Consider the following 23,520-nt stretch of genomic DNA (forward strand, 5'->3'; position numbering starts at 1 on the left):
ACTCTTTTTCCTAGCTAATTTATTGCAACCTCGCTTTATTTTAATGGACTATGATTACAGATACATGTAAGATATAAGGTAGGCGTGTTTGAACATGTCATATATGTGAAAAAGAACGATGTTAACAGAATCCAGCAATTAAAGTAATATAGTTTACCAGACTGTGTTTTATGTCTTTTTTTTTTTTTTAATTTTAAGACTATTTTGGAAAAGTTCTTTTTTTCTTTCCTCTTTCTCCTTTGGTGCATGGGATTGAACAACTCAGTCAAATGCTGTTTCTCCCGTTACAAATACTAATAAAAAAATCCATTCAAGTTGTGTCTGCTGTAAAAGTGCCAATTAAGTTTGAAGGGGAACAAAGGGGAAGTAAACACTGATATGGCTTTCATTGGGTCTGCCAGCTTGGAGAATTTTTGCTTCTTTTCCTTTTGAGAAAGAAGTTCTTGTTATCTTCTGCTCTGTTCCTGCTTTGGTTCAATACACAGTTTCTCCCCAAGTTTTCTGATAAGTTCTGCCAGGTCTTCTGTGTTCTGTGATTTTTCTTCAAGGAGCTCATATCGAAGGCTTGAGATGTCCTGTTTAATTTCTTTCAGCTCACCTGTAAAAGAGAAAAGATCAAAGGCTTAGGAACATAGGAAGCAAGGAGCTATTTTCCAGAGGGAAGCTAATAAATAAAACAGCAGTAATGAAGATACAGTAATGATGACGCTGAGCTTGTCAATCAGAAGGTCAGCAGTTCAACGGTTCGAATCCCTAGTACTGCGTAATGGAGTGAGCTCCCGTTATTTGTCCCAGCTTCTGCCAATCTAGCAGTTCAAAAGCATGTAAAAATGCAAGTAGAAAAATAGGAATCACCTTTGGTGGGAAGGTAGCACACAGTGTTGTGTGTGCCTTTGGCATTTAGTCATGCCAGCCACATGACCACAGAGATGTCTTCAGACAGCACTGGCTCTGAAACAGAGATGAGCACCGCCCCCTAGAGTCGGTTACAACTAGCACATATGTGCGAGGGGAACCTTTACCTTCATGAAGGTAATCAAACCTTTACGTTATTATTATTATTTTTAATAACAAATCTTGTTTTTCAAAAGAAGTAGGTTATGTTTTCCCCTAGAAATACAGAATCTTTCTCAGGAAGAGAAATAAGGTTTAACGTTGGCTCCCAAAGACCGCCTGCTGCTAATTACCTCCCAAAGACCCATTAGATCACACAGAGTAGGCCTCCTCCGGGTTCCGTCTACCAGCCAATGTCATCTGGCTACTACCCGGGGGAAGGCCTTCTCTGTGGCAGCTCCAGCCCTTTAGAACGAACTCCCCGCAGAGATTCGGACCCTCACCTCTCTCCAGGCCTTCCGAAAAGCCGTTAAAACCTGGCTGTGTTGGCAGTCCTGGGGTCGATGAGTTCCCTTCCCCTCTCGAATCGTGTGGCTGTTGGTTGTTTTTAAAATGCCCTGTACTTTTGTAGTTTTTGTGTTTTTCCCTTCCCCTCCTTTGGGTTTGTGTGCTGCCCTGAGTCCCGTAGGGAATAGGGCGGCATATAAATAAAATGAAACTCAAACTCAAACTAATTCTGCCACTATTTCAAATACCTTCTGCAGTATTTTATAAACGTCAGCTATATTGATATGAGGATCCTCGTCCTTCCCAAAGTTGCTTTTTCAAGAGGCAACTGGAGTTTCTCTGTTTTCTTTGAAGACATTTGTTTCTTAGCCATGAAGCTTCTGATCCAAGAAGCGAAACATCTTCAAAGACAAGCCAGAAAGTTCAGTTGCCTCTTGGAAAAGGACCTTTGGGACAACCATGACCTGGATGAGGGAGAGTTTCCATAGGCATCCTTGTCCTTCATATCTACAGTGTAAGGATCCCTGACAGGAGCTATTTTTAACTTCATGGTGGGATTTTTTTGGCATCAGGTTCAATACCATCTTTGTTTCCAAGAATGCTATGAGATACGACACACATTCTTTTTTTTTTTTTTTACAGTGGGAAGTTTTAGCCCTGCTTTGGTTTGTCATACTTACAAATGATTGTTTGTCCTTGACTTACAACCATTCATTTAACAACCATTCAAAGTTACAATGGCACTGGAAAAAGTGACTTACGCCTGATCTTCACACTTATGACCATTGCAACATTCTCCTGGTCCCATGATCAAAAGTTGGATACTTGGGAGCCAGGGTGTATTTACAATGGTTGCAGAATACCGGGCTCATATGATTGCCATTTGTGACCTTCCCAGCTGGTTTCTCTAATCATCAAAGTCAAATTCAAAGATGGATTTGCTTAACAATCAGATGACTGACTTAATAACTGCAGTGATTTGCTTAACAATTGTGGCCCGCCAGTAGCTAGCGGAGCTGGCAGTAGAGCCGAACAGTGAGGAGGTTGGGGAGGAACATGGGCCAGTCCTGAAGGCTGGGGAAGACGAGGGCTCTGCTTTGGAGTCAGAGGTGGGGCCAAGGCAGTGGTAGGTTGCAGGTGGTACGCCCCGGTATGGGCATACCGGTGCCTGCCAGGAGTACCGGGTACCATTCCAGTATGGTGCTCTGGAGGGCCCACCTGCCCACCCTCCTTACTTGTATTTGAGCTCTTCAGCGTTTCCGTGCACATGCATGGAGCATATGGCGCCTGCACAATGCTCCCCCGAGCAGCTGGAGCATCCCAGAGGCATTGCAGGAGGTAAGGATGAATGCATGTGCTGCGCGTGTGTGCGTGGACGCCGGGCCCCGTTGCACCATACCGGATGCAACAGGATCCGGAACCCACCACTGGGCCAAGGCCATCTGGCAGTTCTCAGCTGCCTTTGGAGCTAGACAACAGTGAGGCAGAGGAACAGCTGGAGCCTCTTCCCAGTGTGTGCATGCACAGAGCTGCCAGAAGAAAAGAACAGCTCAGAAATTAGGGTCGACTTGGGAGTAAGGCCACAGGTGGATGATGATTGGCCCCTCCCATGGGAAATAAAAGAAGAGTTTCCTGTTTTGCAGGAAACAATTCATTTGTTTGTTTCAGGAGTGTGAAGATCTGTCCGTGAATCTCAGAGACTCTGTGCCAAGTCTTTCCTTGCACAGCACTGCGTTTGGAAAATATTTACATGGCAGCTTTCCAAGGTAGATAAGGTCTGTGGTCATAACTTCATCTTTGAATGACTGTTTACCACGCCTTTGCTGAATGTGAATGAGAGGAATTCACATTTGTTTAATAAAAAGGACGTTGGTCTTACCTGAACGTCTATTTTCAGAAGGGGGAGGGAATGGTCACACGTGGGTTGTTGTCAAAGCCTGATTGGTCCAAGACTGAGAGAAAATGCTTAAATACTGGTGCCTTCCATTCCTATCCCAGTTTCCTCAAAGGCGAACGGTAGAACTGAAAAGACAAAAAAACAACACACAACAAAACCCCCGGGAACCACCCGGGCCCTCCCCTTGGCCCCGACGGAAAGGTCTCAGGGTGGGTTGTGACCATTCCCTCCCCCTTCTGAAAATAGACGTTCAGGTAAGACCAACGTCCTTTTTCCAGAAGAGGGGGAGGGAATGGTCACACGTGGGACATACCCAAGCTACCGTCCCAGGGAGGGAGAACGAGAATCACCAGGGCCCAAGGGGAGCCTCAACCGCCACCCCCAGAGGGTCCTGCCACCAAGGACACACTCGCATCTGCAAAGCTCCCAGACCATAGCGCCGGAGGAAGAAGCCGGGGAATCCAGAGGCCGTGCGACAGACGGCCTCAACTGGCCCCCCCGCGGCCCCCGAGGCCACGCTTGTGTCGCTCCTAATAGGCTGGGCTGTGAACTCTGACGGGACTGGCCCGTCGACCCGAAACCCCGAGGGCTTCCGCAATGGCCCGGCGCAGCCAACGCCAACTGTGGCTGAAGACACGCTCGAACCCAGCGACCCCCGGCTGGAGGATCAGTCCACAAGGGCTCGACCTACGGACCCCTCGGTCCGCTGGCGATGGGGCCGTAGGGCGCGGTGCGCACCCAACCAATGCCAGAGCTTAGCGAAGGAAGTGGCCACCTACGGGAAGAAGGCACGAGCAAGGCGAAGCCTCGCCCCGCCCCTTAGAGGCGACGGGAACGACCTCAGAGCAGGGTGCCCAACTCCACGTACCCGGGCGGAGACAACCGCCACAAGGGAGCCAGCCGACGAGCATACCGAAGAGATTCGAAGAAGCCCCCCCTGAGCACAAGGGGGAAGAACACACGGGGAACCCGCGGACCGAGGGAGACCCAGAAGCCGCCCCCTACCGAGAAGCTCGATCAGGGGGACCTGAGAGAGGGAGAACCCCCACCCCCTCCAGGGCTGAAACAATTCCGCCACCAGGCGGCACAATCTTGTGGGTTTCCGAAGTCAGGCCCCTCCTGCAGGAACTCCTGACGTTTGAGAGAAAGGTGCCCTGCCAGGCGAAGCCAGGGGAGGCCAGGCGGATAACACCGCCGGACGATACCCAGGTGGAACCGCAGCCGCGGTCCGTAAGGCCCCCAGGCATCCCTAGTCGAGAGTGACCCCGTTGGCTAGACCAGCCTCCAACAGCTGCCGGACAAGAGTCATGGGCCGGATGCAACCCCAGGGACCAGGCGAAGCAGGACCACCACCCCCCGCTGCCAGGCCAACCCTTCCCGCGGGCGCCTCCGCGGAGGGCCACCGACAGCTGGACGAGGTCCGCGAACCAAGGCCCCTAGGTCCTAATGGCCCACCCCCACGATCAGGGTCCCCATGCCACCCCCCTCCGGGGAGACCTGGAACCAGGGGGACGGGAGGCCCCATACCGAGACCGCAGGTCACCTCCTTTCGAGGGCACTTGCGCCCTCCACAGATCAGGATAGGAAATGGGTGAAACCCCAGGGAGGAATAGAACACGCGGCGAGCAAGGGAGTGTCGAACTGTCGACAGATCTGCCAAAAAAGGAAGAACCGACGACTGAGGGAGTAGGCCCGCTCCCCTGGTCAGGGCCGCCCGACGCTGCCGAGCCGCCCGGAGACAGGAGAGCCTGGGGAGATTCTCGACTCTGGGAGCAACAGAGGCCCCACCGCCCAGACGTCCAGTCCCGAGCATTCCGGTCGAGGGCTGGAGAAGACCCCCCCCCCCTGACAGATGAGGGCCTGAGCGGTCCCCGTGCCAACGGGAGGTCATGCGATGCCCAGCTACGGGACCCAAGGGAAGCGCAGAGCCCAGCGGGACAGCACTAGTGCCATTCCAGTGACGAAGGGTAAGCCCCGAAAGCGACCACCTGCCGAGAGCGAACCGGGAGCCCCCTAACCAGGACGAGGCTCCCCAGGAGAGTCCAAGGGTCCGGCGGGCGGGACTATCCCTGCTCAAGAAACATCTCGCCCGATCTGATAGAGGGAGGTTGAAACCGAACAACATCCCTAAGGCGCTACGCCAGCGGGCATAGGCCGAGGTGGAGCTCCTGGACAGACTCACCCCCTCCCCTGACATGGAGCCTATGACCGACACCAGGCAAGCGGAAAGGGAAGAGGTGGACGCCGGAGAAGCCAGCCGAGGAACAGGACGGGGCTCCGGGCTCCTAGAACAGGCGCTAAATAACCGAAGACCTGAACAGGCTAGCCCGCCAAGGAATCAGAGCCCCCAGGATGGGGCGCGGACAAGTCGCCCGGGCCGCCAGGCCTTAGTGAAATCCGGAGAACGGAGACCAGACCAAGGGAAAAGCCCCAGGGGGGAACCTCAGGGACCCGCGATGGCCGGCCAGAGCCGAGGAACGAAGATAAGCCCCCCGAAGAGCCACCAGGCTAGGGGCCTCCTGTCTGAAACCCCGAAGGACCAAAAGGGGGGAGAACGCTCTCCCCGCCTGTGCACTAGAGCGGTGCAGAAACGAGAGGGCCCGCTAAGCCTTCCGGCCACCCGTCCGAACCGCAGACAGATGCGAGAGGCGCTCCAGGCCCTGGTCATCCGGAGGAGTCATCTGCACTCCCCGAAGGCCGAAGAGAAGGGCAATGGCCTGAACCACCGGGTAGCAGCCCCCCCCCCGGCTCCCGGACGGAGGGATCCCCCAAAGAGCCGGCGGGGTGGAGAGAACCAACGCGGGAGCGAGGCAAGCAGAGGCCCGTGCCCAAGCGTCCAATGCCGGCCGCTCTGAGAACACGCCTAGCGGCTGATGGCCTCCAATGGGACGACCCGAGGTCAAGCCCCCCCCCCCCGAGCGGAAGGGGTGCTGCCCCCCCCCCTTGTGGCTGGACCGTCTGGACCAGAGGAGGGAGCCGTAGGCGCTCCTGAGGGATGAGCTGGAGAACTGCCTACAAATGGAAGAGAAAAACGCAAGATTACTGACAGAATCGGAAATCCATGCTGGCACATGACAAAGAAGATTTAGATCCGGCTCAGCTGTCACAAGTGGGCGAACTGTCCCGTGTCTCCATCCTCGGACCGGGAAGAGCCCCCCCCCCCCAAGGGGTCAGGCCTCTCGAAGGCATGGTCATCCAGAGACAGCGGGCCGAGCCGGTCCTCAGTCAGTGACGCCGGCAACGAAGCCCGGACGACGTGACCGAAGTGGTCAGCATCCTGGACGCAAACTTGAGCGAGCCCCAGTCGCCCCAGGGAGGAAGGGCGGGCTGCCCCGAGTCAGAAGAGACCCAGGCGGCGAGGCTCCCTGGGACGTGAAAGCGCTCCCGGCGCTGCCCCAGTCACTGACCGAGGCCTGACGAAACTACCGGGAGTTGAGTCCACAGAGGGCGACCCCCGCAGCGGCAACGGGAGGACATCTTAGAAGCTCAGCGCGCCCGATGAAACCAGGGCAGCCACTAGAGGTGACGGACTGCAACTGGATCGCCCAGGCAAGGGCCCAGTTACTCTAGAGCCAATGGCCCAGGCCCCCAGACAGGTCGGAGGAATGCGTCCACTGTGGTCAGCGCCTCCGTGCCAAGGGAGGAGTCGAGATCTCTTTCCAGACCATGGCCGTGGCAGAACGTAGTCCTGCCAGGATCAGTGGGTGGAGGCATCAAGGTCCCCCCCACCAGCTGGCCATGCACCGAGCCTGCCCCAGGCACAGCAAACAGTCTGAGCCAAGACGCCCAGAGATGGGCCCATCCAGGGCCACAGCTGCGATTAAAACGCCTGAGCCGGTCTACTCTACATAACAAAGATCGGATTAGCCTGCAACAGAAACTCACCACCTGGCATCTTGGAACTCAATCTCCAAAAGGGAATGCTACAGATCTAAGCAGGCCAGGAAGAACCCCTGGCCTCAATAGAATGTTTTTTTTTTTTTAATTATCATTATTATTATTAACTTATTTATTTATTTATTCATTAACTTTTAGTCCACTTTATTTTCCTAGCAAATTTCCAATTTCATCATTGACCGCGGATCAAGTAGGGGGGAACATAGCCCAACGATGGGCGCGGCCCAGACCTCCATGTCTAGAAGGGGCGGAGAACCATCTAATCCTCCGTACCACCATAGGCAAAACCAGGCCCCGGGAGAGCCTACCTGCACACCCTTGACTCACCACCACCCCCTGGACCCCCTGAGTGGGGGAGGGAGAGAGGAACCCCACTCTACTTGGAAGGAAGGGGAAACCTGCCTGGGACCCCCAGGGCAGGAAAACCAACCCCTAGGAGTGATTTGGGGGGAAAAAGGCCTGAGGCGGGACCAACCCCAGACCCTGGGATAAGGTCAAAGGCTCATACATGTAGGCCTGATGCAAGTCCCCAGAAATGTGCACGGCCCTCTGTTGGGCCCCACAGGACAACAGTTCCCAAATGGCTAACCTCTGAAGGAGGAAGGCAGAGCCAACCCAGAGTAGGCCCGGGTAGAAGCCCCGGGCACCAGTAGCAAAAGGAAGACTAATATTGCAAGCCCTTAAGTTCTCATCTGCTAGTCATCCCTTACTGGCATTGAATTAAGCACAGTTGTGAAGTGCGTTTGTACATATATGTATGTATATATATATATATATATATATTTGTATTTGAGCTGATAAACAAATAAGGGAGACTCGTATAGTCTATTACAATCCATTTAGCTCTCATCAGCTAGCCTTATAATAAAGGGAGACCAGTATAGGTCCATTTCAAGCTATTTAGACCTTATGTTAATTGCAATGTGAAACCTCCGAGCCACAATACTGTTCCTGCACAATGCAGCCCCTGACCTCCTCCCACGAGAAGGACTTCAGGGCAGAGGAAGACATGGGGGGGGGGAACACCCTCCCCCTCCCCCTGCAAGGGCTTTCTCACCTGCCGCCAGGTCTGCCACCTGGCCCTGGGGAAACTCCAAGCCCCCCCTCCATTTCCCCACTTACGCGTCCAGCCGGAAGGAATGGAGGATTCCAAGCCACTGTAGGCCCCACCGGGACCTGGGCCTGCTTTCTCTGCTGCCTGCCATGCCAAGGAAGAGACCGCACCAGCCAATGGACCTGGGTCGAGGCCCGGTCCTCGCACACGTGGCGACAGAGCCAACATGGCCGCCGGAACTTTCATTTTCGATCTGCGGCTCCGATGGCCTGCTGAAAGGCCGTGCTGAGGCAGGCAAGGACGGGGGAGGCCACGCGGCTCTCAGGCACGCTCCCCCTCCCCCAGGAATGCTCGTAGCAGTCCGAGCCGATTCTCTTGCCTCTCCTGGCTATTTAAAGGAGAAGGCAGCCTCTCCAGCAGCTGAAAGGAGATCTGGCACCCCCGCACCCGGGGACGGGCTGAGACTCTGGGCCTGCGGGGGGGAGGCAGCATGCCCCACTGGGCCCTCCCCCACCGCCCGGGGCAGTAAACTGTCCCTTGGGGCCGCAGCTGCTGAATTTAGTAATTTAGAAATCTTTTAAATGCCCAATTAAACCAAATAAGACCAAATTGAATAAAGTAATCCTACCAGTAATTCTCAACAGTTCTTGGACCAGAAAAGACTGAGAGGAAACTGGGATAGGAATGGAAGGCACCAGTATTTAAGCGTTTTCTCTCAGTCTTGGACCAATCAGGCTTTGACAACAACCCACGTGTGACCATTCCCTCCCCCTCTTCTGGAAAAAGGGTTTTGTCGGGACTAGGAATCTGCTCCATGCTTTTTGGGGAAGCCTAGGTCAGAACAACAATTGTGGCAAAATGTTTTTGTAAAATTGGGCATGACTCACTCAACAACCATTTTGCTTAGCAATGGATATTCTGCAAATAAAGGTGAGCCTTTATTTGTTGGTTTGTGTCGTGTCCTGCACAGAGCGCAAAGTGTTATGCCTCATTCTCACGTCTTGACCTCAAATTCCAGGAAAGGATTACATTGGGAAACCCATTTCAGAGAAGATGCCAACTGGCCTTATCTTATCTTGTCTTGCCTCTGACATCAAAGCACAATTTAAGGCCTTAGGACAGACTGACTGCTCAACGTGAAATTCCCTTTGAAAAATCAAGTCTGCTGAAAACTTCCAACATTTTTTTCACATCAGATATCTGCTCCTTTCTTTAGTTTCGCAGTCAAATGTGGAAGTGCTGTTCTATCCACATCCACCAGTGCTCGTATTATGACTTGCAGATTGAGACTCTATATCCTGTTACAAATTGCAGAGGTCAGGTTTCTGGATCCACCAGAGACTCAAGCCCACAGCCAGGAGGAAAAATAAACAGATATATAAAAGTGCTGCCCTCCTCAGTCAACGTTTACTGCTCCTCTGTAATGAGATCACTGGTAGCACAACGTACAGCAATAATAATAGCCACAGTGGCACAGTGGTTAGAATGCAGCACTGCAGGCTATGTCTGCTGACTGCCGGATGCCTGCAATTTTGCAGTTGGGATCTCACCAGGCTCATGGTTGACTCAGCCTTCCATCCTTCCGAGGTGGGTAAAATGAGGACCCAGATTGTTGGGGGCAAGAGGTTGATTCTGTAAACTGCTTAGAAAGGGCTCGTAAAGCACTATGAAGCAGAATACAAGTCTAAATACTATTGCTGTTATATACTATCCCACAGTGCTTTACAGCACTCTTTGGGTGGCTTATAGAGCATATTGCCCCCAACAATTCGGGTCTTCATTTTACCAATCTTGGATGTCTGAGTGAACTTTTAGCCCAGTCAGGATAGAGTTCTAGGCTGTGGGCAGAATTTGCCTGCAATACTTGCACTGTAACCATTGCACCAGTAATGGTACCGGTACGGTACAACGGAGCCCAGTATCCCCCCACATGGAGGCACGCAGCATGCACGTACACACACGCAGCACAAGCATGTGTCCATTAGACATTCTGGAATTGCTTAATGAGTGTGCGGTTCACTTAACAACTGTGGTGATTCGCTTCATGATCACTGTAAAAATGCTCATAAAGTAGAATCAAGTCATGTGGTAACCCATTTAAGAACTTATGAGTAAAGCTCCGAGCACAGGTGTGGTTGTGAAGTCAGGACTATCTGTAGATAATTCATTAGTGGAGTTGGAATATTTTAACCCTTGTTCCCAACTCCATCTCATGTCTCTCTTATGCTTCAGCCAGTCGGTCGTATCATTTTCTTTTTCTGTTGTTGCTCAGGGTGTCTATTTGTTTCGGCTCCAAAGTTTTGAAACTCTGCTTCAACGAGCCTCAGTTTTGTGCAGGTCTGGTCACTCAATGTTCTGAAAGGCATCCCTTTAATTTTGGATATTTTAAAATTATGCAGTAGTTTTCCTAGCCAAGGGAATACTGTCCTCTTGGTATACTAACAGATCAAACTTTTGAAAAATAAATATAGTTTTTTTTTACTGCCCCCAAGAAAGAAAAATAGTGTTTGTGATAAACGGGAAAGATTTTGATTTGGGGGGTTTTATGTATATTTGTGTGTTGAAGAAAAGTTATACAGGTTGTCCTCAACTTATAACAGTTCATTTAGTGACCACTTCAAATTGTAACAGCAATGAAAGAAGTGACATATGGCTGTTTTTCATACTTATGCACCATCTCAGGGTCATGTGATCAAAATCTAGTTGCTTAGCATTGATTCATATTTATGACCGTTGCAGTGTCCTGGGGTCACCTTTTGTGACCTTTTGACAAGCAAAGTCAATGGGGAAGCCAGATTCACTTAATAGTTGTATTATAAACGTATCAACTGCAGAGATTCACTTAACACCTGGGATAAGAAAGCTCGTAAAATGGGACCAAAGTCACTTAACAAATGTTCACTTTGCAACAGAAATTTTGGGCTCTCTTGTGGTCATAAGCCGAGGACTACCTACTGTATTTTAGGAGTATAAGACGCACCCTTTTTCCCTCAAAAAAGAGGGTGCATCTTATACACTGAATTCAGCATTTTTGGCCTACTGAAAACCCACCCTCTTTGCAAAAATGGATGCAGAGAGGGTTTGGGAGGCTTGCAAAGTGCTCCTGGGGGCTGGGGAGGGCAAAAATGAGCAAAACAACTGGCCGTTTTTGCCCCCGCCCTCAGCAGCACTCTACAAGCCTCCCAAAACCTCTGCATGCTCTTTCTTTTTAAAAAAAATAGGCCGTTTTTTACTCATTCCCCCCCCCCAGGAGCACAGTAAGAGTCTCCCAAAACTCTGCATCGCCCCGCCCCCCCAAAAAAGAGACATGCAGAGGGTTTGGGAGGCCTGCAGAGTGCAAAAAATCATGATGTGTCTTATACTCCAGTGCATCTTATAGTCCGAAAAATACTGTATATTTATAGGTATATTAAGCCCATCCAAGATTCAATTACTACACTTTACTGTAATAATGGATTCCTGCATTGGGCAATTAGGTTGGGATCACCCCTTACATTTTCTGCTTTCTACAGCCATGACCTGAAAACTCTCTCTTATTCATCAATTTGCTAACAAACATTGGACAGCACGATCTTGAGTTGAAACTTCTACAACTGCACGTAATCTTGAGTTGACACTTCTAGGCCATAGATTAAAAATACATGTTTGGCAGCAAAAATGCAACTAAAATCTTGGTGATACAAAGAAACCAGAAATCTTTTTTTATCTAATATTAGAATTATAGGCATTCACCAATCTCACCTTCATTGACTTCATCACTCTCTCTGTCTACTTGAGCTTTCAGTACATATCGTTTAATAAGACGTTTCATGATCTTCTAGAAAAGAGAAGCATTAAAAATGATTTTAGCTTTGATGAAAGGATCCCAATTCTACAAGCTGACTAACGCTTGGCTTGCCCTCCAGGAACTATTCAGAATCTTGCTATAACCAAACTGATGCTTATACAAATATTGCTGTGTCATGTATATTAGCAGCTCACAACCTTTAGGGCACCATTCATTTCATTTATTGAATTTCTATGCCGCCCAATCCCGGAGGACTCCGGGTGGCTTACAGAAATGAAAAAAAAAATTAAAAGAATTATTAAAAACAATGGGACACAACAAAGTTAAAAAGAAACACAACAGACACCCAATCAGGAGGGGGCTGGACCTCCATCAAGGGGGTCAACAGCCCCAAGCCTGCCGGAAAAGCCAGGTTTTAATGGCTTTGTGAAAGGCCATGAGAGTGGGCAGGGCCCGGATCTCTGGGGGCAGCTCATTCCACAGGGACTTGTTCCATAGAGAGAGGTTTTTCAATGGACTGGAGGGGGTGTTGTTTCGCATGCTGCCTGTATCCGGCTTCACTTGTTTGCATGGTCCTGTTCCTGACATGCAGTGGCCCAATGCTGATCCACAGCCCGTCATGATGTGTGTGTCTGTCTGTGTGTTCCAGCATAACTCTGGAGCGCCTCAAGCAATTTCAACCAAACTTGGTACACAGATGATTTACTCTGGAGAAAAACACTCTGGGGATAAGACACCCTAACACTCCTTGGTGTGTGTGTGTGTTACAGCCTGTTGTGCCGTACTGCCACACTGGCTTCTACTGTACAGTGCAGTGGAGTTGTCATGGTAGCAGCTTCACAGTACTCCACAAGGGGGCTCCCTCTGATAAGGGGGAAAATCCAACATTACAAATTATGTTTGTTCCGACATTTCCCCCCTATAAACAAATACATGGGCAACACCGGTTTATCAGCTAGTTAAGTATGTTAACTCAGAAACCCCACTGAACATAGTAGGATTTATTGCTTAATTTTAAAATTCCCTATATTTGACCCAAACTGAATGTGATGCAGAAGATCCATATTCAGCACAACCCATTTACTCGGAAGGCCAAGATAAGTTGGCTATTACCCCATAGGAAAAGAAATCATGATAGAGAGAGAGATTCCACCTTGAAAGTTAGGGGAAAAAAACTTCTGTACAATGAGAACAGCCAATAGAACCAGTTGTTCAAAAAGCTGGTGAGGTCATGCACACGTTTCCCTGCAACCTTTTGGGCACTTGGTGCCAAAAAGGTTCACCATCACTGATCTATAGGAACAGTTACTTTTAGTGTTATGCAGAAAAAATATCCTCTAATTTTCATCTCTCTCTCTCTCTTTCTCTCTTTCTTTGTGACTTCTTCATGTAAGACTGAATATGTCTTACACGTTGCACTAAAATTCTGCAGAATTTTGTCTATTGAATTTCCTACAGGGTTCCAAATGGCTGGATTCCCACTAGATTTGTAACTTGCAGAATTAACCCAATTCTTTCCAGTTTGCAGAATACAACAAACCACAACCAACCCAACAGGTTATGAGACTTGGACTGTAAAAATACGGATGTATAGTTTAAAAAAACAAAAACAAAACACTAGCACTTTGCTTTTATATAAATCCTAAATTCTACAGTCCAGATCTGGTAGCCCCAGTTGACAAATTAATTTACAAAAAAAAAAAATATAGCCCAGGTTAAACTTGGCTAAGTTCTTATGCAAATGCCACAACTATGTCTTTAACTGATCTAGTTAAGCATAAGATGCAAACTTGATACTTACCTGGTACTTTCCCGGTGAATTATTTGAGCTGTTTAAGTTGATGTCATCTGTGCTTATTATATTTGGTAGATTATTATGCTCCATCTGAAAATAAGAAATAATGAGAAGTTTTCCTAGATAATTCCAGCTTATTTTTCTTCCGTTTTTCTACCTACTGAATATTTCAAAGAAGATAAGCAAGGAACCCCCAAATATAAGCCAAGGAAAAATGGGTGAATCTTTTTATTTAGTGGCACAATTTTATTAATTGTCACCAACTAACAATTGGGTTATATATATATATATATATATATATATATATATATATATATATATATATATATATATATATAATTTCAATTTATTTTCTTTCTTTTCATAGTCTTTTGTATCCAGTCTTCTGTATTATTTTTTTTATCTAGGAACTTGATGATAGTTTATATATATATATATATATATATATATATATATATATATATATATATATATATATATTTAAAGTAACAACCCCTGGTATGCCCAAATATGGGAGGAAGGTCACACTTTCACTCTCTGTCATTAGGCTCGTCACAAGAGACCATCCAGACAGAAACCCAATATTTTTTACTGTTGCCTTTTTGTTATATTTGTTATATTTATGCTGATAAATAAATAAAGGGAGACTAGTATAGATCTATTTCAAGCTATTTAGCTCTCATCAGCTAGCCACACCCTTACTGGGAATCGAACCTGTGCTCTATTGCCTCTATTGGTCTCTTGTGACGAGCCGAAGACAGAGAGTGGAAGTGTGACCTTCCTCCCATATTTGGGCATACCAGGGGTTGTGACTTTAAATATATACCTTTCACCCTGGCCTCACTGATAAGGAGTCGAGCCCTGTAGCTCAATGGTTAACATATCTGCCTTATAGGCAATAGAGCACAGGTTCGATTCCCAGTAAGGGTGTGGCTAGCTGATGAGAGCTAAATAGCTTGAAATAGATCTATACTAGTCTCCCTTTATTTATTTATCAGCATAAATATAACATACACACACACACACACACACACACACACACATATATATATATCAGTATTAAATACATGAAAAGTGTGGCATCTGGGCATTGTTAATTTTGATACCAAATAATTATGAGGATATTGAAAATTTGGTAACCTTAATTACATTGATCATACATTATTATAATGTATATTGTATAATGTACATTGTACATAATACAATCAACTTCCAACTTCTAATCCTTTCATCTTCATACTGATATTAACATATTATATAAGAATATGGATAATAATATTTTCTCCTTTCTGATTTCCACCTCTATTCTATATCTTAATAACACAGATCTTATATTAGTAGGCATTCTATTTCTATCCATTACTTCTTGCCCGTTTTAGTATTTCATTTTTTGTTGATTTTTTTTTTTTGCATATTTTCCACACTCCTCTTTTGGGGTTTTGTATTGATTATATTAAGAACTTGATAGTTTTTGAGGATACAGACTCTCTGCTTTACTAAATTAAATGGTTACATACTCATCTTGAGGATCATGTTCGCATGGATCAAAGTATTTTCAAAAATCACATTTCATATTTGCTGGAGTACTTTCTTATTTCGCCAAATGACTGAAGCTTTAGCTACAAACATGATAAGGGAAGAGCAAGCCGTCATACTGAACATAGTAACTATCAGAGATGAGCTCCAAAAGACTTATCATTTTATTTATTAATTCATAGGAGCTTTAGAAGAGAAAAATAAAATAAACATCTCCTTCTTCACTCCTGTTTTTCCTTTGCCTTCCCCTAAGCCAAAGATTGGTATTCTTAAGGGAAAAAAAATAGCTTGGTTTATCCTTATTTTCTTCATTTTAAGGATAGAAAGCTTAACATGCAAGTTAGTTATTGGAGTATTCTGTAATACACTTAATTTGTCCTTTTGAATCTCCATAATTGGCTTAATTCTATTTGCATCCATCCATCCATATATATATATATATGGATGTGTATGCATGTATATGTATATGCGTATGCGTATGTGTGTGTGTGTGTGTGTATGTATGTATGTATGTGTATATATTCTTTTCTGGAGCACGATCTTGCGTGCGGATCAATGCCAAAAACTGGCCTGCACATGCATGCTGGCCAGCTGATTGTCAGGTGCACATGTGCGCTAGAACTCAGAGGTTTTCCGGAGTGTGGCCCCGATGAGCGCATGCACATGTTTTCCTGCAACCTTTCCGGCACTCGGTGCCAAAAAGGTTCGCCATCACTGATCTAAAGGAACAATTATTTTTAGTGCTATGCAGAAAAAAATATATCTCTAATTTTCATTTCTAACTCTCTCATGAAAGAGAAGTTCCTTTCTAAAAAATTTTCAGAAAAGAAGTCTGGAGCATCTGCAGCTGTTTAGTTCTAAAGTCCACAATATATGCATCAATTTCTCTTTTTTCACATAAAATCATCTCTTCGGCAATCTACAGTTCTTCTGATTTTTCATACTTCCGTTAAGAAGACGTAATAAAGAAACTTTATCCTTGCAGAGCTTTCTAATTCAAAGTGATGGAAAGATCAGGGCCACTAGCAATAGCAGGGACCTCCTACAATAAACTGCCACTAAAAGAAAGTCAGAAATAATTCTCGGTCCCTCTGAAAGTAAGACATAAAAAGCAGAAGGCAGATTTCATGAGGTAGTTGCATTAAATTGTTTCAGTGTAATAATATTTCAAGACTGGCAGTTAAATTTTAAAAGGCCCAAGTGAAATTACGTTGCATTACAGTCCGTGGACACGTGGTGGCAGGGTGCACAAAGTCTGCACATTTTTCAACTGTCTAATAGTCTAAAAACTGGCTTTAGACAATGGTAAGTATGCTGCCTCATTTCCTGAAACAGTAGGGCAGCTGTGTAATAGCTCGTGATTTTACTTGCTGGAAGATCACATCCCGAGGCAGCCATTGTGTTGAATGGTATAGGAATAGCACCTACTTCCTCCTCCAACTCAAAACTACGGGAAAAATATATGTCATTCTAGTATGTGGCAGCTGGTTTACCTGATTCATCTCAGCATCCTCCTGGAAACCTGTCGCGTGGCAAAACAGTATTTTAAAAATCCACGTCTTTATTCTGAGGGAGAGGTACAGCAGAGATTTGGGGCTGGGAACCAGATTGAAAGGGACAGGAAGTGTTCTGCCTTCCTCAAAATAAGAAAACCAGAGTTTCGCTCTGGCAAACTTCCATTCTACATCAGCATCATCCTGGAAGGCAAAGAAAACAGTCGCGGCTATGTGAAACAGTGGGACACAGAAGAGAATATACACTTGTTTAAAGAGCTGCAGATTTGTCTAAACACCTACAAATGCTATCTCTGTCTGTCTGTCTGTCTCTCTCTCTCTCTCTGTGTCATCTCTCTTTCACACACTCTCATACAAACACATGCACACACATTTTTTTTAATATACGTATGAGCAGTGCAGTGGCCTAGACGTTAAGGTGCTTGCCTCACATTCAGGAGGTTGAGAGTTCAATTCTAGGCAGCAGCAGATATTTCTCTTTCTGGGCTCTAAGAGAAAATATCTGCTGTGAACTGCATGTAGGTGTCAGGGAAGGGCATCTGGCCAGTAAGCGCTTAGCTCCATTCAGTCGCCCTGACTCCACCCCAATGCCAGGGATTACAAAGTTGCAAAAAGAAATAAATAGATGCCATTCTTCAAAATCAACATTTTCTCAGGGTGATCTATGTTAGGTTTTTGGAGCTGACTATAAATATTGTTAAGGAAACTCATGAAGTGCAAATACATGAAATATGTAATTAATTAACAATTATTAAAAAGCACACCACTAAAATAATAAAATAAAAGAAGCAACCTGAATGCAAATTTCTGAACAGCAAGATGTTAAAAAATCAGCACACTGATTGAGCGATTCAAAAAAAACTTCTTTGCTTGGTGCTAGGAAATAAAAAACTGGTTCCCTCAGTGCTGAAAATATTTCTCCTTTTTTCCCATAGTTTATTACCTTATTTTGTCAGGTGATTCTTCCTGGAATTTAATCAAAATCCTTTTTTTTATTCTATCCTGCTTTTTTATGTCTTATCTTCTAGAATGGCAGAGAACCAGGGCTGGGTTCCTATACGCGCCAACCATGCATTCCTAACGCATGCACAGTTGACTGTAAATTGTCCTGCGCATGCACAGAATCATGCCGGCAATGGTAGAAGAGACCGGGAAACTGGTTCAGGGTGTGGCCAGCCTAGGGCACTGCTGGTTCTGCGACCCAGGCCAAATTACCACTACAGGTTTGCCTGAACCGGTGCGAACTGATAGAAACCCACCTCTGCAGAGAATTATCTAGCTATAGTTTCAGAAGGTGAGTTTTACATCATTTTAATAGCTTTCCCCACAAGATAACATCCTTCAACTTTTCTTTGCAGTGTACAGTGTGCAGGCTATGCATCTTCTCTTTTCTCTTCTCCTGGACATGTTCTAGCCTGTCAACATCTTACTTAAATCACAGTGTTGAAAATTAGATATAAAAGTAACAGAATAGTCTTGCTGGATTTGGCCAGAACATAATTCTGTCCAAAGAAAGCAACACCCAGAAGTACTCAGGAAGGCAATAGCCCCCATGACAATCTTCCAGAACAGGCCTTGGCCAAAACAGAAGACTGATGCAAATATAAAGTTTTATTGCTGAATACTCATATTTAACTATCGGCAGAGCCGTAAATATAATTGCAATGAACAGTAATAATTTTAAAGAAAAGCTCTATTAGCTCAAAGACTGCTTCAATGCCACAATGTTTCCTGTGTTTGTTTTACTAGCTTGGTTGTAGTTCCTAATTAAGAATATAGACAACATTTTAATGTCTCTGAGGAAAACCCATATCGGTTTAATCAGAATATTACCTCAATTTCCTGGAAGGAACTATTAATCATTGCGATAAGCATGTTCAACAAAACAATAACCATGGTGACATTATAAACACCATAAAGGACATAGCCAATATTTTCAATAAATTTGTGGTTATAATTTATGACCACAGATTTTACTTCAGAAAGTCCAAATATTGCCCAGAACAAAGTCTTGAAGCTTTCTTCCACTCTGGAAAAAAAAAAAAGAATAAATAGAAGCATGAACAAATCTTGCAAAAAGATCTTGAAAATCATGAACTGCAGTAGCAGCAACCTGCCAATCTTTAATTAGTAATACTTGAAAAGATAGCATGCCATGGGTGGTGTTTTCAAGATATGCATTGTATATTTGTACAGGTAGTCCTCCACTTATGAGCACAAATAAGGCCAACATTTCTGTTGCTAAGTGGGGCATTTGTTACGTGAGTTTTGCTCCATTTTACAACTTTTCTTGCTACAGTTGTTAAGTGAATCACTGCAGTCGTAACACGGTTGAATGAAACTGGCTTCCCCATTAGCTTCCCTTGTCAGAAGGTTGCAAAAGGTGACACTGCAACCATCATGAATATGAGCCAAGTTCAAGCCATCTAAGTTTTGATTACAAGACCATGGGGACGCTGCACTGGTCATAAGAGTGAAAAACGGTCATAAGTCACTTTTTTTCAGTGCCATTGTAACTTCAAATGATCACTAAATGAACTCTTGTAAGTCAGGGACTACCTGTATATCGAAAATTGCAAGATGAAGGTGCATTGTCTCAATCTAAAGCCTACCTGCTTCTACTATAACAATGCCATGCTCACATTCAAAGATGGTGTGACATCATACCTATCATCTTGCATTTATGACTCATCTTTGTGAATACACACAAATATCACAACGAATTGGACGTGTCAAATTTTCCAACTTTCAATTTCCAAACATTAGGGGTGCCCAAAAGTTGTGACATGCCTTGGGGATTGTAAAAGTATTTTGGTTACTTTAATAGAATTTAGATGTGCTTGATAAGTAACTACATAAATATCATAACTTTTTAATATTTTGTTTCTTTCATTTGATAATATATTAAACTTCTAGGCCTCAGAGAGTCTGGGTGGATCACAGCAATAAAAAAAATTACAATAACATAAAGATCAAATTTTTAAGTGAGACATGATCAGATGTTGCTAGAAAAAAATAGGAAAAATGCAATTACTTTGGCAAGTCAAAAGTAGAAATATTTCTAATCGTCTCCCCCACCCCACACTTCTTTTAAATATTATCGCCTTCCTTTTTTCTACATGTTTGCATTTTCTTAGCATGTTTGAAAGAAATGGGCATGCTCTGGCATAATCTGATTTGGACATTTTCTTAATATCCTTTTACATATTAACAGCAATCTCAACTATTTTGAGTGTTGGTCCTGATGAAACTACAACAATGCTATGCGCACACACACAGAGACACACACAAACAAATCAGTACTGGATTAGGAAAACCCTAATGCTTCAATAACAGCAAAATGGGACAGAAAGAATATAAAGAGAAACAAAATAGAGCAATTAGAACTGGAGCTTGTTAGTCAGCATAAAGTGCTGGATAGTGAAAGGAAAACAATACATCTGGGAAAGTGTGTAAAAAAAATCCAAAATATAGCTGAAGGCACAGGTGGAGAATTGGCTGAAATCCCAAACTGCAACAATTTACAGTATTTTGATACAGCCCTTTTCCAGTTTATTTCATCATGCACAATGCTGGATTTAGGATCATAAGATTCTCTGTATACAGAAAGTCCTTGGGGGAAGATGTGCGGGATATGTTCACTGCCTTGGGCTGCTTGTGAAAATAATAAGGCAGGATACAAATAAATAACCAAATAAACTAACTAAATGCATGCTCACACATCTGCTTCGGAATATTGAATTTTGAATGTACACAGAGTAAAGAATATGAAAAGTATTTCATAAACTTCCTTCTGCATAATATCTCTTCTTAGGAAAATGTACAGGCACCCTAGTTCCGCTTTCTCTAATAATCTTATCAATCCATTTTCTGGCAACCCAACAGTATGAGGGGAAAAAAAATCACACCGATTAAAAGGAATAATTCTTCCTCCAATCCATTCATGAAAACATTCACCTAATCTAATTTCACAGATCTGAAGGCATCGATATTAACAGCATAAAAAACCGGTACAGCAAACAAATGTTTCAGGGTCGACAAACACAGCTAACTATGACAAGGGAATCAAATACATTCTGCTCACTCCAAGAATGTTACAAAGTCCAAAAGACTTAATGCAGCTGAGTGCCTTCCAATACAATCATTCACAGATTCCATAAGGATTAACTTACGTAGTAAACGCTTCATTCTGCTTTGCTCCCAAGTAATAGGAGTAGAGATTAAACATTCCTATCATGAAGGCCACAAAAACCATGATGAATATGACCATGAACTTGAATATGTCTTTCACAGTTCTACCAAGTGATATCTGCAAGGGTCCAAAGCTTTCGTTAGCTGGCAAAATATAGGCGATGCGTGAGAAACTTAAAACCACAGCAATTGCATATAAGCCTTCGGATATGATTTGAGGGTCAGATGGATCCCAGTCTATTCTTGCTAAAAGGAAAGAAATAGAAGAGTTTTAGTTTAATATGTTGAGCTTTGGTCCTTCTACTTGCCTGCTCAAAACATTAGGTCAACCACAGTACACGTTGTCCTCGACTTACAACAGTTCATTTAGTGCAGAGGTTGGCAACCTTAAACGCTCAAAGAGCTGCACAGGTCCTAAGCAGAAGACCCCCGTTCAGTTCTGGAGCTCACCGGAAGTCCGGTTCCCCCACCATAGTGTCTCCTCCTAGCGTGCAATCCTTTTTCCTCTATCTGTTCTAATCGAAAGCTCTATCAATTGTGGTGACAGGGAGCCACAGCAGAAGGATGAAAGAGCCACATGCAGCTCCAGAGCCACCAGTTGCTGACCCCTGATTTAGTGGCTGTTTGAAGTTACAACAGCAATGAAACGTACAACCATTTTTCACACTTATGACCATTGCATTACTACCTGTAGCCTAGGTATCATTTAACCTTGTATGAAATAAAACAAAATGAGAGGCTCTTCCTTTGTTCTGGAACTGAGTTCATGCAACAATCTGCAGAAGTGTTTCTCTTTGGCTTCAATACTGTTTACATTCAGGATTGCAATGAACACATCACTTTTCCTGCAGATGATGGCTGATAAACTTGAATAAATTATTGCATCTCATAAGAAGAGTTAAACCAACCTTTTATATCCTGCTGCTTTTTACTATAAATTGGGATAGCAACTTTTTTTGCAACTCCCAGCCAGTGAAGGGCAAGAAAGCTAGAATTTTGAGAGTTGCTGTCTCATCAGATTCGGGTGGTGTCATATTTTGAAAAAAAATGTTTTAAAAATTGCTGTATATTTTCTGGAAATGGCTTGTTTATGTCTGGCTGATATTTATTTTATAGCATTTAATTTACTTTCATGACTATTCAGTAAAACCTCTTTTACTTTAGAAGGAAAAGGACACGTTTATGTGGTGTTATTCTGTTTCATTTCAAAGATAAGCCAAGTTTGGTTAAAAAAAATGAGGCTTGGCTTATTTCTGGATGGGCTTATGTATAAGTATATACAGTACACTTCAGAATAACAATATAAATCTGAGCTGCTCACCCAAAGTGTAGTACTTTATGCTGGGCTTCAATGTTGCATCTGACAAGTCCTTCAACTCTGTATCAGCGTCAACAATATTCTGGGCTCTAGAAGCATGCCAGAAGGCCATGAACCTTGCAATGAATGAGGCTGCAAAAATAGCCAACATACCAAAATCTAGCATATTCCACAACTCAAACAGATATTCCTTGGGACCTTGGGACCAAATTTCTTTACATTCAGCCCATATCATACCTAAAAGAAAGAAGAAAACAGAGCATTAGCTTTAGACTTCATGCCTCTCCTTCCCTTCAAAAGATTCTGAACACGTGTTCTGACCTAAGCTTTCTAAACAAGCATGAAGCAGAGTCTTGGTCCCGTCAAGATGGTGAATTCCTTTCTTTCACAGTCCGCAAGTCTTAGCAAACAGTCTTTCAGAGGAATATTTATCAATATGAACCTTATCTCACGTGGCGAGTTGCCAGATAACTACTTACCCAATGCAGGGCAAGGCAATACTTGGCACAGAGTCTCTTATAGTCACAAACAGAACTTTCCACTCTTGAAACGAATGAATTATTTCCTGCAAAAGCCCACTCCTTCTTCATTCCTCTTTTGTTTCCTATGGGAGGGGCCAATCATATCCAAGGTGTCACTTTACTCCTAAGTCAACCCTGCTTTCTTAGTTGTTCTTGTTCTCTGGCAGCTCTGTGCATGTGCACAATGGGAACAGGTTCCAGCTGCTCCTCTTCCTCACTGTTGTCTTGCTCTCTCTCTGCCTCCAATGCAGAGCCCTCGTCTGAGCTTCCCTCAGCCGTCAGGACTGGCCCATGTTCCTCCCCAACCTCCTCACTGTCTGACTCTGCTGCCAGCTCCGCTGGTCACCGGCAGGCCACAACAACACAATGCACAATGGTTAAAAGAACAGAGATGGGGGCGGATAGGCAGGTGGGAGGGGTAGCTGAAGCATGAGCTGCACTTGTAAATGCAGACTAGCTGACAAGCACCCAAATTTTGATCACAACCATGGGGACACTGCAGTGGCCATAACCTTGAGGACTAAGTACCATATGTTCAGTGACTTTGAATGGTTATTGAATGGTCATTAAGTGAGGAGTATCTATTCTCACAGTCAGAAAATTTCTTCTTATTTCAGGTCTGGTTCTCCCTCTGTAAAGTCTCCATGCCCAGTTAATCTCTGGGAGCTA

General features: G+C 44.8%; 1 protein-coding gene across 1 annotated transcript in view; it reads right to left on the reverse strand.

The window, feature by feature from the left end:
* Window positions 1-171: 171 nt before the first annotated feature.
* The window catches only part of LOC116523681 (short transient receptor potential channel 6-like), an 89,727-nt gene continuing 66,378 nt past the window's right edge, over window positions 172-23,520 (reverse strand). Inside the window, exons 6-12 of the mRNA XM_032238811.1 lie at window positions 22,334-22,567; window positions 20,994-21,258; window positions 18,655-18,850; window positions 16,801-17,004; window positions 13,778-13,861; window positions 11,931-12,006; window positions 172-598 (exon numbers count right to left, since the gene is read on the reverse strand). Of these exons, the coding sequence (XP_032094702.1) occupies window positions 447-598; window positions 11,931-12,006; window positions 13,778-13,861; window positions 16,801-17,004; window positions 18,655-18,850; window positions 20,994-21,258; window positions 22,334-22,567 (1,211 nt within the window). The 3' untranslated portion in view covers window positions 172-446. The remainder of the gene's footprint in view (window positions 599-11,930; window positions 12,007-13,777; window positions 13,862-16,800; window positions 17,005-18,654; window positions 18,851-20,993; window positions 21,259-22,333; window positions 22,568-23,520) is intronic.

Source organism: Thamnophis elegans, unplaced genomic scaffold, assembly GCF_009769535.1.
Source record: "Thamnophis elegans isolate rThaEle1 unplaced genomic scaffold, rThaEle1.pri scaffold_92_arrow_ctg1, whole genome shotgun sequence".
NCBI lineage: Eukaryota > Metazoa > Chordata > Lepidosauria > Squamata > Colubridae > Thamnophis > Thamnophis elegans.